At 39.3% G+C, this 14,864-nt stretch overlaps 1 protein-coding gene and 1 non-coding gene across 6 annotated transcripts in view; both read left to right on the top strand.

Annotated features, from left to right (window-relative positions):
• IGF2BP3 (insulin like growth factor 2 mRNA binding protein 3) overlaps positions 1 to 14,864 on the top strand; it is a 152,337-nt gene that overhangs the window by 133,727 nt on the left and 3,746 nt on the right. For 4 of the 5 annotated variants that reach the window (XM_025464363.3, XM_049093711.1, XM_049093710.1 and 1 more), the window contains 2 exons: positions 9,027 to 9,143; positions 12,507 to 12,581. In XM_025464363.3, the coding sequence (XP_025320148.1) occupies positions 9,027 to 9,143; positions 12,507 to 12,581 (192 nt within the window). The remainder of the gene's footprint in view (positions 1 to 9,026; positions 9,144 to 12,506; positions 12,582 to 14,864) is intronic. The other variant, XM_049093708.1, reaches the window with a different exon arrangement.
• Positions 14,575 to 14,678, top strand: LOC112670927 (U6 spliceosomal RNA). Its single transcript, XR_003143305.1, has one exon. It is a non-coding gene; the product is annotated as a U6 spliceosomal RNA (small nuclear RNA).

The raw sequence follows: 14,864 nt of genomic DNA, 5'->3' as shown, positions 1-14,864 counted from the left end.
ACCTAGTATTGTAGGTCTGTGAGGGTCTGTGATGACATTTATGTAAAAACTGGGTTAGAGGAGTATAGGTTGGCAGGTATTTGCTCTTGGCACGTGAGGATGTCCGGGAGCAGCCTGGCTTCTACAGCTGCCGTTTGAAGCTTGCTGGTCCTTAGAAGCTCTCACAGGGAAGTCAGCTACTTATTAAGATTAACTCTTTATCCTTGATGGCCTGTAGGTTAGCAGTCGATCTCTTTTACTTTCAGTGTATATTGCCTGGTAAGAAGGAGGTTTTGATGACTCAATGTTTCAAAGACTCTCTCTTTATGTATTGCTTCCTCTTTCTTTTAGAGTTGTTTCATTTTTCTACTCATGTTTTCTCACTGCTGCTTTGTAACATGAAGGGAGAATTGATGCACCTTGACTTTGGATAAATCTCTTGCTTCTGTTCCATTCCAGAACTTTGCTTACCACCCCCCCCCTTCGCCCCCCACAATATATTCTAACTGGAACCTGCCAGGTGGATTTTTTTCTAATAGAGCCAGAGTTGGTTCTTCCAACAGACAAAAAGTCTCTAGTTCCTGCCTAGCAGCTGGCTCATGCAGTACTTAATTGGCAAACTTTGAGTTTAGAAATGACAAGAAATGCTCCTTTCAAAAATGCTTGAACAGTAGGGAAGAGGCAATTGGCAGCTCCTGAACAAAGCAAGAGCTGAACTTGGCATAGCACAGAAGAGCATCCGTAGCTGAATGTTATTTCCTGGCGTTTGGGTTGGCAGAAGTTAGCTCAAGTGCTGTTGTCTTCGTAATTGTGATAGTGTCTTTGGAATCTTCCCAGAAGTCTCCAGAACAATAGCATGATCTTAAAATTGCTAACTTTCTGTTACTCGAAGAGGCAAGAAAGGTGAACATCTTCTTAGGTTTTAGCTAGTTCAAGGTGCTCTTTAAGAAACAAAATTATGAGTTGAAAGGGATTTTTAGATCAGTTCTCTTAGCCTTACTTCTTAGGATTTCTTACTATAGGTACAGCTCTTTTGTCAGTAAAAAAATTGAGTAAATAGCTTACTGTATACACTTATTACCTCTAGGAGGCCTTGGTTACTTAGCTATGGGGAGAAACTTTCTGTGTTTTTTTTTTTTTAGACTTAAATACTCTGTTGAGGTCATGGAGTTGAGTAAACCTAATTTCGGTTCCAGACCCAAATCCATTAAAACAAAACAAACAAAACAAAACAAAAACCCCCAGGAGTATCTTTGTACAAACCAAAGGGAAACACTGGCATCCTTCCAGGTTCCTGAAGGCTGGTCTTGTTGGCTGGCAGGCGAGTCTCCGTGCCTTTGTGATGTCTTAGATTCTGTTCCCCACAAAGTAAATACACTTAACCTTACTGTTTGCTCATTCTTGTATCTCCTCATGATAGATGATTAGGAATTACTCATTGGCAGACTTCACCACTTATGCAAACTTTCAGTTGAGCAGCTTTGTTCTTATGTTATTTCAAGCTATAACATAGAGTCTGCCAAGAAGTCCAAAGGAAGTTTTGCCAATAGGCATCTGGCAGAAATCCACTGGGAAGCAGCTTGGGTCATGTGACTGTCCTTCACCTCTGAAGGTTTAGGAAGAAAGGTAAAGGGTAATGCAGTGAACATTAGCTTAAATGCAAAGAATTGTAACAAGGGTAATGCTGATGAGTTTTTTAAAGCTTGATCATAACCCATTGTTCTGGCTTCTTAATTTTGTTAAGTAAAAATAAAATTATCTGCATATACAAATCCTGGAAGCATGGCATAGTATGCAGAACTCTATACAACAGTAATTTGTGCCACAGAGCCATTAGTCAAATAGGATAATTATGTGAGGTGCCTTATATTCCCAGAGGAAAAATTCCTTTAAAAGTGCATGCTCGGTGGATATGAAATTGGCGTGGAGGGAATTGGGTGATGGTCAGAAATGTCTTCGTCACGCCTCGACATCTGATGAGTTAACTTTTATTTTAAGACCCTGTTGCCAGGAGTACACATCCCTACCCATCCGTGTGGAGCACCACCTCTTGGTATGTTTAGTTTGCTTCTAACACTGCTTTTTATATTTGATAGGCCATTGTGCCTGTTTTCATCCCAGCAGAGAACATTTTTCTGTCTGTAAACGGATCCTTTCATATCTTTACACCTTCTTTCTGTTAAGATTTGATCCTTTGGCCCTTCTCTACTGACCACAACTCCTTTTCCAAAGCCTCACACAACCTATACATTTGTTCTTAATCTTCATAGTGGATGTGTTAACTTTTATTCCATTCCTACCCCTAAAAATCAATGAAAAAAAAGTGTTGATGGCCTTTCATCACTGTGTCAGAAAGATTATTTTGCTTTTGTTCAGCTTTTGAGGTGACAAAATAGGTTTGTGCTTTTCTCCTGGCGGAGTTGTCTCAGTATCTTCTAGGCTAAGACACATGCCCACGCTGTGCTTGCAAAGCTTCTTGGCTTTTGTTCCAAGGATGATGCCTGTTAACATTAGTCCTCTGAAGACAGGGAGAAGTTGCTCTCTGGGATCAGTCCCGGGAAAAGTGGTTTTTTTTTTTTTTTTTTTTTTTTACTAAGCAAATGGATAGTTTTTCTCTTCCAGGCACACTCAATTATGCAGCTGATTTTCTTTTTTTAAATTAGCTGCTAGGAAGCTTACAGCCAAATGTATATAAGAACAACATTCCTGGCTTCATCTTTTATATTCAGGTCCCTATGCTCTTATTTCTTTGCTTCCTTTGTTTTACTTCTAGATTATGTGTATTTTCTAAGCAGCCTAAAACCTTTCTGGAACAAGGCCCAGAAAACAAATAATCACACAGTCATGGCAAAATGCAATGGGACAGATCTGGGCGAGTTACACATTAGGTTTATTCTGATCATTAAAAAGGTCTTTATCATTGTCAGGCCAAAAACAAAAGTGTATTATCCAGAAGAAAACATGGTTATAGGGATGCCTGGGTGGCTCAGCGGTTTAGTGCCTGCCTTCGGCCCAGGGCGTGATCCTGGAGACCCGGGATGGAGTCCCTCATCGGGCTCTCTGCATGGAGCCTGCTTCTCCCTCTGCCTGTGTGCCTGCCTCTCTCTCTCTCTGTGTCTCATGAGTAAATAAATAAAATCTTAAAAAAAAAAAAAAGAAAAAGAAAGCATGGTATAGATGTTCTCAGTGAGATAAAATACTTAGACTCTATCTTTACCTTAAAAAAAATTAAGATTAATTTATCAGTTTTACCACACAGACCAGAATGACAAAATAGATTAACATTAACATTGAGAACAATTTATGGTGAATGTTAGCATCAATTCAGTTGTTAAAAAAGAAAGACCTTAAAGTGTCCCCTGGAATAGATGGAACATGGTCGTGACAGAGCATGGTGGCAGCCTGTGAGTCATGGTACGTGAACTAATGTTACTCGTTTGGTGTTCTTCACTGGTGATAGGAACAGAAGAGACTCGGCCAAGCTGTGCAGGACAGGCCCTTATCACACACCTCAGTCCAGAGTTGACTGGCAGGGCAAACCAAACCCTCTGCTGGTGTTATTTGTTCTAAGAGCACTTATAGAGACATGAAGGAGGCTTCGTGTAGCCAACAGTTGTATTAAGACCTGCGGTGTGTTACAACATCCTGGGAAACACCAAGGACACTGCGTTGTAGGAAAGTACTACAGCTGTTCATACATGTGCTGAAGAAACAGCATTCAGTGATTTTCTCAGTAATATTTCCTGGAGTTGAATTTGAGGTTGACTCTTACAGGAAATAGGAGGGAACATGTGGGTTACAGATCAAGGATGAGACTTAGAAGAGCACAGTTCAGATGATTTTCATGTACAGAAAACTTGACATGGAGCCTCGAATCCTATGTTGCTTTCTTTTTCATAAGTGTGAAAGGCATGGTTCAATATAAAATGATTTCCCCCTTTTAAAAAAATTTTTTTAATTTCCCCCTTTCTATAATATATCCGTAGACCATAAGATAAATTTATTTGTATGAAAATTTAGGAATATCTGTCAATTTGAAATGTTAATACTCTGATCTAGCATTTCTGTTATATAAAGTCTTAGAAGTATTTGTATAGGGGCACGAGGTTTATGTTTAGAGATTTGGTTGCAGTGTTACAGAAATTAGTGAAAAAAAGGGGGAAACCAGACTTTGGTGCAGATCTTGAAAGTAGCACCTTGAGATAAACCAAAGTAACTGTCAGGCAAAGATAAGGAATAGTGGATTTTTTATTTATTTATTCATGAAAGACCCAGAGAGAGGCAAAGGGAGAAGCAGGCCCCCCGTGGGGAACCCGATGCAAGACTTGGCCTCAGGACCTTGGGATCAGCTCTGAGCTGAAGGCAGATGCTCAACCGCTGAGCCACCCAGGCATCCCTTTTTTCTTCACAACTTCTCTGTGAGGTGGTTATTTTATTCTCACAGTGGAAACAAACATTGAAACAAACATTGAGACTCTTAAGTCATAAAGTACTTTAAACAGGCATAATAAAATAGGTGTGTTCAGATGAGACAACAAACCTGTTGATTTTGGACCCTTGTTCTGTTGGAGCATCATTTTGGGGGGGGGGGTGGTATTCAATTAAACTATTTTTTATAGGTTTTGTAAGGTTTTTTTTTTTTGAGGTATAGTTGACATATAACATTGGTTTTAGGGGTACAACATGATGATGTGATACATATATATATTGCAAAATGATCACAATAAATCAACATCGTTACCATAGGTTTTTTTTTTTGTGATAAAAACTTTTAAGACCTCTTTTAGCAACCTTCAGATATGCAGTATAGTATTAACTATAGTTATCAAGCTATACATTTCCATGACTTACTTATTTTGTGCCTTTTGACCTCCTTTACATCATTTTTAACCTTTAGTTAGCCCTTTTCTTCAAAATCAAGATTTTTTTTTTTAAAAGTAGGCTCTAGGCCTAGCATGGGACTTGAACTCACAACTCTGAGATCAAGACCTGAGATTGAATTGGACACTCTACCAACTGAGCCACCCAGGTGCCCCCAAAATAAAGAATTTTTAATGTACTGTCTCTGATGCCATTTTTTGCACATCGATGATCAAAGGCTTAAATTTTTGCCAACTACACAAAATAAATTTCTTTTGACTCAGGAAGTCATACCAAGGTAGATAGGAGTGATACCACTGAGAAGGCAGTACCTCCTCAACAGGGAGTTCTAGTGGGGTTTTTTTTGTTTTTTTTTAAGAGTGCAAGCTCCAGTGGAGGGTGGGGTGGGTGAAGTGGAGAGAGAGAGGAGCAACCAGACTCCCTGCTGAGCATAGATAGCCCCACATTGGGCTCTATCCCAAGACCCTGGGATCAAAACATAAGCTGAAGGCAGACATCTAACCATATAACCGACTGAGCCACCCAGGTGCCCCCGGCAGGCTTTCTTAAGAATCACTTATGCAGGGACACCTGGGTGGCTTAGCGGTTGAGCGGCTGCCTTTGGCCTAGGGCACGATCCCAGGGTCCTGAGTTCAAGTCCCACATTGGGCTCCCTGCGAGGATCCCGCTTCTCTCTCTGCCTGTGTCTCTGCCTCTCTCTGTATGTCTCTCATGAATAAATAAATCTTTTTTAAAAAATCACTTATGCAGCTGTGTATTATAAAGCATAAAGCATATCCATACCTGTTGGAAGCAGGGTATGTCCTTTTTTTTTTTTTTTTTTCCTTTTCAAATAAACATGGCTTAAGAGGTAGAGAAATCCAGGTTTGAATGCTGGCCGCAACACTAGTCAGTATATGACCAATCACTTAATCTCTTTGGCTCAATTTTCTCGTTTTTAAAAGGGAAATGTTAGTTTCTGTTAGTTGTATGGGCTGTCAGGTGTAGATGAGGTGATGTACCTCACAGAGAAAAACTCACAAATTCTCACCACACAGGGCTCCTGTATACCCCTCCTCCCTGACCATAGTTACCTTCTTAAACCTGAATTTTTTACCTCAGCATGCTTCTCACCCATCTCCCATCATGTTAAACACAACAGTAGCACTCACGTGTTCCAGGAATAACTTGACTGGAATCCTACCATTCTGTGTGGACAGAAGTTTTTGCATAACTTGATAATTTTGAAGTTTGGAATCTTTGGCTCAAGCAGTTTTACTTCTGAGAATTTATGTAATAGAAGTGTTGTACAAGGGTGTAATTTTTTGTGCAAAGGTTAGATTGCAGCATTACCTGAATTAGTTGAAAATTGGTAATTACACATGCACATGCATGGAGAGAAGTCCTTGGTGGTGAGTCTAGCTGGAGGAGTACCGTTTAATGGGCTGAGGGGAGGGCACATGAGTGACGCTGGGGAGAGATCAAGCTGCGTCCTTAAAGAACCAAAGTAGAATGTGTTATTTGTAGCATGTTCCCATTTATTTTTTTGGTTTATTAACTCCATCTCCCACAACCCCCACCCACTGCCCCATGAAATGGGTCTGCCTGTCCTAACCTAGTTTTCCACATCTTCTCCACTAGGTTTGGTCATTCTTCTTAGCATTTTGCCTCGAAGAATCCAACTTCTATGGGCTTGGTACTTTATTTACGTAATTAGCGGATTATAGAGGTTACAGTTGTTTGGGTCAATGTAAATTTTTCTGATTTTTGATAACTCCTAGACAAGTTTTTGACATTTTCAGATTTACAGATGTTGTATCTATTTATCTTATCTAATAGTTCCCTTTTTTTCATTTCAATTTCTTAACTGGTACATAGGCAACAAAAGGTTCTCCTTTAAAGAACCAGCCCAGGGCAGCCCGGGTGGCTCAGCGGTTTAGCGCCGCCTTCAGCCCAGGGCGTGATCCTGGAGACCTGGGATCGAGTCCCTCGTCGGGCTCCCTGCATGGAGCCTGCTTCTCCCTCTGCCTGTGGCTCTGCCTCTCTGTGTTCTCATGAGTAAATAAAATCTTTAAAAAAACAAAATAAAAAACAAAACCAGCCAGCCTTTTTGTTAGTTCCAGTGTGTTTCTATTTACTAATTTAGTTTTTTAAAAAATCTTTGCTTCAGAGGAAGGACACTATAAAGACTACTAAAAAAAATTTCCTACCAACCAGTGTGAGTAGTGTGTCCTGTGGTGGGACAGCACCTGGTAAGTGCATGTTGAGGGACAAGTGGAACAGCTAATTCATCCAGACATGGGTTTCTGCTGTTGATTGGCATCTCTCCAGTAGACCCCTTGGTACCAAGTACTACTACTCCATGCTCCCTGCTTGCACTCTGGGCTTAACAGCAAGACAATGGAGCTAATATGCCCCTGGTAATTTTTGTGTTATGTGTAAAGAAGGGTGGTCATTTGGTAGACAAACACTAGGTACCACAAAATTTGTTTCCACATCCTGTTAAAAATAAAATTAAATAAATAAATAAATAAATAAATAATGAGCCCAGTGCTGCTGTTTCGTTTGAGATTTTTAGAAACTGCTTTAAATGATATTTCTAAAGATTTTCCTAGTTCCTGGGATACTTGAAAGCAAAACTGTTGACGTATTTGTTCAAGATTTTACAATTTAGGGAGTTTGGTGAATTAAAAATTAGACTGAAACTATTTCATGGCTCTTTGTGAACACATTACGATACTTGAGGGACCAACCTGAGTACTTGAAAATGGAATTTATAGTATCCTACCTAATAGGAATGTAAGAAGTCTTGAGAGAATTCTGTGAAGTGTTTCTGACCAAGAAGTTAATGTGTACATTTCTTACTACAATGTATCTTTTAATATCTCTATAAATCTTAGTTGTTAGGTGTACTTAAAAAAAAAAAAAACAAATGCATTATAAGTTAGTGTATTTACTCATCTAACTTAATGTATTCATCTAGTAGCTCATCTTAAAATATTTCTTGGCATATATGGGAAATCTGTACCTGCCTCTCAATTTTGCTGTGAACCTAAAATTGCTCTTAAAAAGTTTTAGAAATAAAAAATATTTTTAAAAATATTTCTTGGAATAAATTTCTTAGAATTGATTTATTCTTGGAAGCATGTTTTTCTTAATGTTATTAGAAAGCAAGTATTGAAAAAAAAAAGCAAGTATTGGGGTGCCTGGGTGGTCAGTCGGTTAAGCGTCCAACTCTGATTTCAGCTCAGGTCTTGATCCTCAGGGTTTTAGGTTTGGGTTCCTCAGTAGGCATAGAGCCTACTTTAAAAAAAAAAAAGTAATCAAGTATTAATGTATGAACATATACTGCTTAGAACTTGTAGCTCGCCAGTAACATCACTGAATCTTGGATTAGCCTTTTTTACCTTTTTTTGGGAACACAGTCACTGTATTCTCTTGAGTATGTGTCCATTAACCTTATAAGAATGACCATTTGAAGGGAGATGGCTGAGGAAGGACATAGTTGGCTTCAAGTGGGAAGTTGAGAAGTGAAGTACACAGATAAAATCCATTTTTGAAAAATCTTTTAGGAGTTAGCCTTCAAAGTGTTTTCCAATTTGCATGTTAAGAGGAAAAGGGAGGGCAGAGATGGGAGGATTAGCGAATTGTAGGGGAAAGAATCTTAGGGCATTTTTTACTACTAAAGTGATAGAGTTCTCTTCCAATCCTGTCCTATGCTTGGGTGTGGTTGTGTACTGCATGGTGGTGGTAAGGTTTTTATGATTCAGTTGTAAGTAACGAGCTTCAAGAGTTCTTCCCTTTGAGAAGAGTTCATCAGGTATGTGTTTACAAAGTAAAAGCTACATGGATAAGGTGCAGAGTTGGTGTCCTTGGATGCAGCTGTGTTTGTTGATGTGTGGCCCAGAAGTTCACTTGTCAAGGATCTAAACTGTATGATTTTGACTTACCTTCTAAATCTGTAAATCATGGACATCCTAAAGTTGAAGAAAACTGTGTAGAGAAAAATGACCTTTTAAATTCAAATACTTTTGGGATGAATAGATGTTCTCAACCTCAGGTAAATTCTTAGCAACAAACTCTTGTTGACCTAATCTTCCTACTGTATGACAATGGCCCCCTCCCTAGGCCAATGATAATAGCCCGATTTGTACCAAATACACATATATGTCCTGTCTTTCCAACAGCAATCAGAAACCGAGACCGTTCATCTGTTTATCCCAGCCCTGTCTGTTGGCGCCATTATCGGCAAGCAGGGGCAGCACATCAAGCAGCTTTCTCGCTTTGCAGGAGCTTCTATTAAGGTACTGTTCTGTCAGCTGTGGCTCTTGGTGCTTTAATGACAGTGAGTTACAGGAACAAGAGTTGTTTTGCCACTTCATAACTTGAATTGAATGTGGCAGTGTGTATGGGGTCACACAGGCCATGATAGGAAACCCCAAACAACAGCCTCAACAGAGTACGCTGAATTCTTATAAGTAGTTGGGGTAAGCAGTCTGGCGCCAGTGTGGTGGGTTTGCCCACCACAAGTCCCTGGACTTAGTTTGTTCCAGCTCATCCTCCCCAGGCCTGGCCTTGGTCCCTCGTGATCCCAAATGACACTGTTCTGTGCTTTCACAAGTCTGTGAGCCAGCCAGTTGGAGGACATTGAGAACCTTTCTCTTACAGAGGTTTCTTATTAGCTGCTGTAGGATATTTTTATTTCCATTTCATTGCTCAGAAACTGATCACGGAACGCCTGGGTAGCTCAGCAGTTGAGCATTCGTCTGCCTTGGGCTCAAGATGTGATCCTGGAGTTCCAGAATCGAGTCCCGCATCAGGCTCCCTGCAGGGAGGCTGCTTCTCCCTCTGCCTGTGTCATTGCCTCTGTGTCTCTCTCATGAACAAATAAATAAAATCTTTAATGGGAAAAAAAAACAAAAAACAAAACCTGATCATGAGGCCAGACACAGCAGAAAGAGTAACAGGGAAATGTTCATTGAAATATTCTATTACTATGGAAAGTGGAATAACAAATACCAGAGGACAGCTAATGGTATCCATCAACTAGATAACTGTGTGCTCTGAAGACTCTGTATTTTGATATGCTGAGAAATAATATAATAACATACATAGGTCATTGGGTTTTAAGAAATGCACAAATTGATAATGGCTCCATACAATGGCAGTTTTCTTCAGGAAAACAGTCTATTGGGGTGGGTTTTTTTGTCGTTGTTAATGTTTTATAAAATTTTTCTTTAAAAGAATAGTACTGGGGTGCCTAGGTGGCTCAGTGAGCCTCTGACTCTTGATTTCAGCTCAGGTCATGATCTCAGGATCCTGGATTGAGCCCTGTGTCTGGCTCAGTGTTTAGCCAAGAATCTGCTGCTTTCCTTCTCCCCTTCACTCTGTCCCTCTCAAATAAATGAATCTCTAAGTACATAAAATCTTTAAAAAATATATAGTACACAAAAAAGTTGAACTCAAAAGTTTATAGCATCTTTATTTCCAGCTGTCCCTAAATAGGAAGCAGCACATATTCAGCAACTGGCAAACAGATAAACTGTGGTCCATCTAAACAGAAAATATTAAGAACAAACTATTGATACAAATTGGTTGAATCTCATGTTACATGCTAAGGGAAAGAAATCAGACCAAGAGGCCGCTACTCTATGATCCATTTGTAGAAAAACTCTGGAATTTTTCTCTATAGAGAAAAAATTCAGTGGTTGCTGGAAACTGGAGGTAGAAGGAGAGGCTTGAATACAAAGAGAGATAGGGAAGAATTGTGGAGCGGAATGAACTATTTTTATGTTGACTGTGGTAGTGGTTACTACTTGCCTATGCATTTGTTACCAAAAGAATGAATTTTACTGTATGTAAATTAAACAGTTAATAAAAAAGCAAAACACAGAACTAGTCCTTATATGCTCTATTGTAGCAAAAGATAACAAAATACATGAACAGGAAATGCAGCCAAGACAAACAGGTAATGGAAAAGAGATGTTAAAGAGATGTCAAAAGATTGAGGGGCGAACCAGCTTTCCTATCCTGCTGGTTTCCTGATCAAAGACTTAAATCTTTAACACATGCAAAAAGAACCTAGTAGATTGGCTCTGGAAAAACTGCAATGAACCTTTCATGAACGAGAACTAAGTATTTAGTATTCAGTTCTCTCCTTTTCAGGCTTCTTGAAGGATTTATAATGAGAGTATAAAATGTTTGTTTCCAAGAAAGCATGTAACATGCCTAATCTGAAAGATACACCACCACTCTTAATATTTTTGCTAGATTTACATAGACATAAATTTCATGTACTAAATAGGCATATATTTGGTTATTTGCTGATTATCTGTGTTCACTTATTGGACATTTAGACTGTTCCTAACTTATCCTGCACAAACAGTGCAGTGACGAACAGAGTTCTCTTAGCCACATTGTCACCTACAATCTTATTCTTTAAGGTAACTGTATAAAAGTAGATTTGATTGATCAAAGGGCATGTATTTTCAGGCTTTTCAGAGGTATAGCGATTTATGCTCTTCAGCTCAGTGTATAAGTGCCCTTAGCCTCAGCCCTCCTTCACCAGTATTGACAAAAGAAGTCTAGTCAGAAAGATAAAGAATGGTATCTTTGTTCTAGGGGTTTCCAGTGAATAATTCTAAGAGCTTAGACTAAAGGGAAGTAATTATTTGCTTGTTTTCTAGACTCGGAATTAGCGTGTGCCCAGCATAAAGTAGGAATAGTATTAGCATGGCTCTAGGTGACAGAGGGAGAAAAAGATGACTCCATTAAAAATGAAAACATTCTTTGATTATAAACATGTGGGAAGGGGTCTAGTAGACCATATTGGTAACTGACAGTGATCATATTCAATGGCAGAATTTGGGATAGTGTTTATCATATTTTCTTCTCATTCTTACATAGTAATATATTTTGTAAATAGAATTTGCTTCTTGCACAGCATATGTCTAGTTAATTTTTTTCCTTTTTAAAACAACTCATACCAGCTGGGGCCCCAAATCTTACGACTATGGAAGAATGGTTTCCTTTCCCTTCAGCAGTCTGCAACATTTCCCCCAGCTTTTTGTGTGATTTCATGCATTCTGCAAAAATAGAAAAGCCAGTAACTTTTCTTCTGCTAAATTAATGTTTATTTCCTATGTTACTCTAATGAGCATACTCCAATAGTCTTAGATTTGTGAACATAGCAATTTCTTGCACATTCAGAAAGCTTGGGGGTTCTGATGCAGACAGGCCAGAGATCACACTTTGAGCACTACTGGTGGGGTGATAAAGAGCATGGGCAGTGGAGACAGATTCGGGTCTCCCTCCAGCTGGATTAGCTGTGATCATGGATGGGCCAGGTAACTCAGCTTCTGCAGCCTTCTGTTCTCCCATCGTAAAGTCCAGGCAGCACCTCATTAGAGCCTAGCGAGGAGACGGCATGCGGATGTTTACATCTGGGCCAGCCACAGTGTGAATGCACAGTTCATGGCAGGAGCCCAAACTAATGAACCCATGTTAATCACTGCCAATCTGTAGCTTTCTCCCAGAAGGCTTTCTCTTCTCTAATACATTTTAGTAAGTCATGCATAAATGTGAGGCTGGTGTGTGTAACATTTTTATCAGTGGCACCTGCAAGTGGCATCTGCAAGTGGCATCCTCCCTTGATATGTCTGTTACAGATTGCTCCAGCTGAAGCACCAGATGCTAAAGTGAGGATGGTGATTATCACCGGGCCACCAGAGGCTCAGTTCAAGGTATGTGCTCTAGAGTGCATGCACAGGTAACAAATGAATGGATTCATAGACTGTTAATGCCTTCTTTCAGAAACTCTAAACCTGCTTTCTCCCTTAAATATATCTAAAACCCGTAAAAACAATCTCCCAATGGAAATTCACAAGACTAACATAGAAACATACCCAAAGTTATATTTTAAAAATAAACAAGACTTCGTTTCAATTTTGAGTGTTTTGTGATGGTTGCTGTGTTTACTTATCTCCCAAAGGAGAATTTGTTCAGTGCCTTGTTACTATGTGAAGATGAGACTTTTAAGACTGAAATTTACAAACTTGTCTGATTATTATGCTGTGTTAAACTTGTTCCCAAATATTCCCTCTTGTCCTTAATTCTTCTGGCATTTGTCCTGGTGTGAACTATTGTTCTTATATTTTGGGGTTTGAGACCTTTGCAAGCTGGAGTGCCCCTCATTGTATACTGAGAGTCGACGAAGAGCAGGGACCGGGCATCCAGGCTGCCAGTTCAAATACCAACTGTATCATTTATCTGCTGTGTGACTTTGGGCAAATTACTTAAACTTTTCTCTGGCTAGTTACTCAGCTGTAAAATGAGGATTTGAAAACCCATGAGGTTGAAACAAGGTTATTAGGTATAAAGAATATATAAAGTGCTTAGAATATTGCTTCCCACGTAGGAGGCCCAATATAAATAAGCTGGTGGTGGTGGTGGTGGTGGTGGTGGTGGTGGTGGTGGTGGTCAGCAGACTCAGGGTGAATCGGACTAAGATTCTGCCAAATAGTCAAACACGGCCTTTCAGGTACGTAATTTCTCCCTAAAACTTAGTACAAGTGGCTATAAAACTATTGAATTAGAATAACCACACTATCCCCAAGTGTCTTATTCTTAACACCTGGTCCCTGTGTAACAGGACAACTAACTCTTGAACCTTAAGCCTCTAAATGTGGCTAGTAACAATGCCTACTTCTCCCCAATTCCCCCCTTTTAAACTATCGCTTTCTTACATCTCTCTTTTCTGTGGGACATTTTTCAGTAAAAATCCAAAACTTTTTCATTTACAGGAAGAATAGGAAACAAAAGGAGGTGCTTTGAGATGTGGGTGCAGTTGGCTAGGCTCAAACTCAGGAAAAGAAATTAGCCCCTCACACCAGCCTTCTGGTCCAGGCAGCTGAAGTCCTAACTCGGAAGTGTTGCAAACTGCTTCCTATCCCAAACCTACGGGATCATTCACTTTCAGTTTGAAATCTTAAAAGATAAACATAGGCGTCCATTATTGCATGTTTCTTCTTGGTGCTGAGCTCTTACATTTTTAATAAACAGAACTACCAACTTGTCATTCCTATAATTGTTTGCTGGAAATTCAGTTTGTTGCCCTGTATCCTTCTATACCCTTAGTCATCTTAAATGGAATATTTAAGAAAACCTATAATGCTTAAATATCATTTATGTGATCACTGATAATTACAAGTGAATTATTTTAGAGATCTAAGGGGTGATAAATCTCCTAACCCATATTTTTCTGATTTTGAGAGCTTTTTTTGTAAGAGGGATGTGTATCTTTGTCCTGTTTTTTTTTTTTTTTTTTTTTTCCCTCTGTCCTTTGTGTTGATCCCTAGATCTGTGGCTGAGACTTTGAGAATGAATGGAATATAGGGTACCAAGATGGATTTTGTTTTTCTGTAATCCCCTATAATGAAGTTCTCATTTCTGCACCACTGAAAATGTGTTGGGTACTTCTGTTTTTATGATTTGCCCTGGTAGCTTGTCAGATTAAACCAACTCTGACTTGTTTATCCTTTGGTATACAGGCAAGCAAATTAATAGTACATAATAGAAGTTTCTTAGGTATGTCTAGTTATATGCAGTAGGTATAGGGATGTGAGGACTATAAATATGAGAAGTGTTTGTTAACCTGATTTTGTAGCCTTATTATTTAAAGTAGAAGCCATTTGGCTGAGATGAAGAAATGTGTTTAAATAGAAAGTATCCTTTCAAGTGCTCGCTTTGGCAGTACATACACTAAAATGGGAATGATACAGTGAATATTAGCATGGCCCCTGTGCAAGGACGTCACCCAAATTCATAGAAAGTATCCTTTCAGCAGGTATGAGCCTACCACAGCTGGCTCTGTAGTTCTTCACCATTTCTTCTACTCAAGAAAACACAGTTACTTTCTTACTGAAAGCACGACAGGTTTTACCTTTTCAGATCAGAGGGCAAATGATCATTTGTCCACAAAAATGATTTGTTTTTAGTTTGGGTGGCTAATTATTACCTTTAATTCT

The sequence above is a fragment of the Canis lupus genome, chromosome 14 (genome assembly GCF_003254725.2).
Source record: "Canis lupus dingo isolate Sandy chromosome 14, ASM325472v2, whole genome shotgun sequence".
Taxonomy (NCBI): domain Eukaryota; kingdom Metazoa; phylum Chordata; class Mammalia; order Carnivora; family Canidae; genus Canis; species Canis lupus.
Note: the sequence above shows the minus strand (reverse complement) of the source record. Positions and strands in the feature narration are given on the sequence as shown.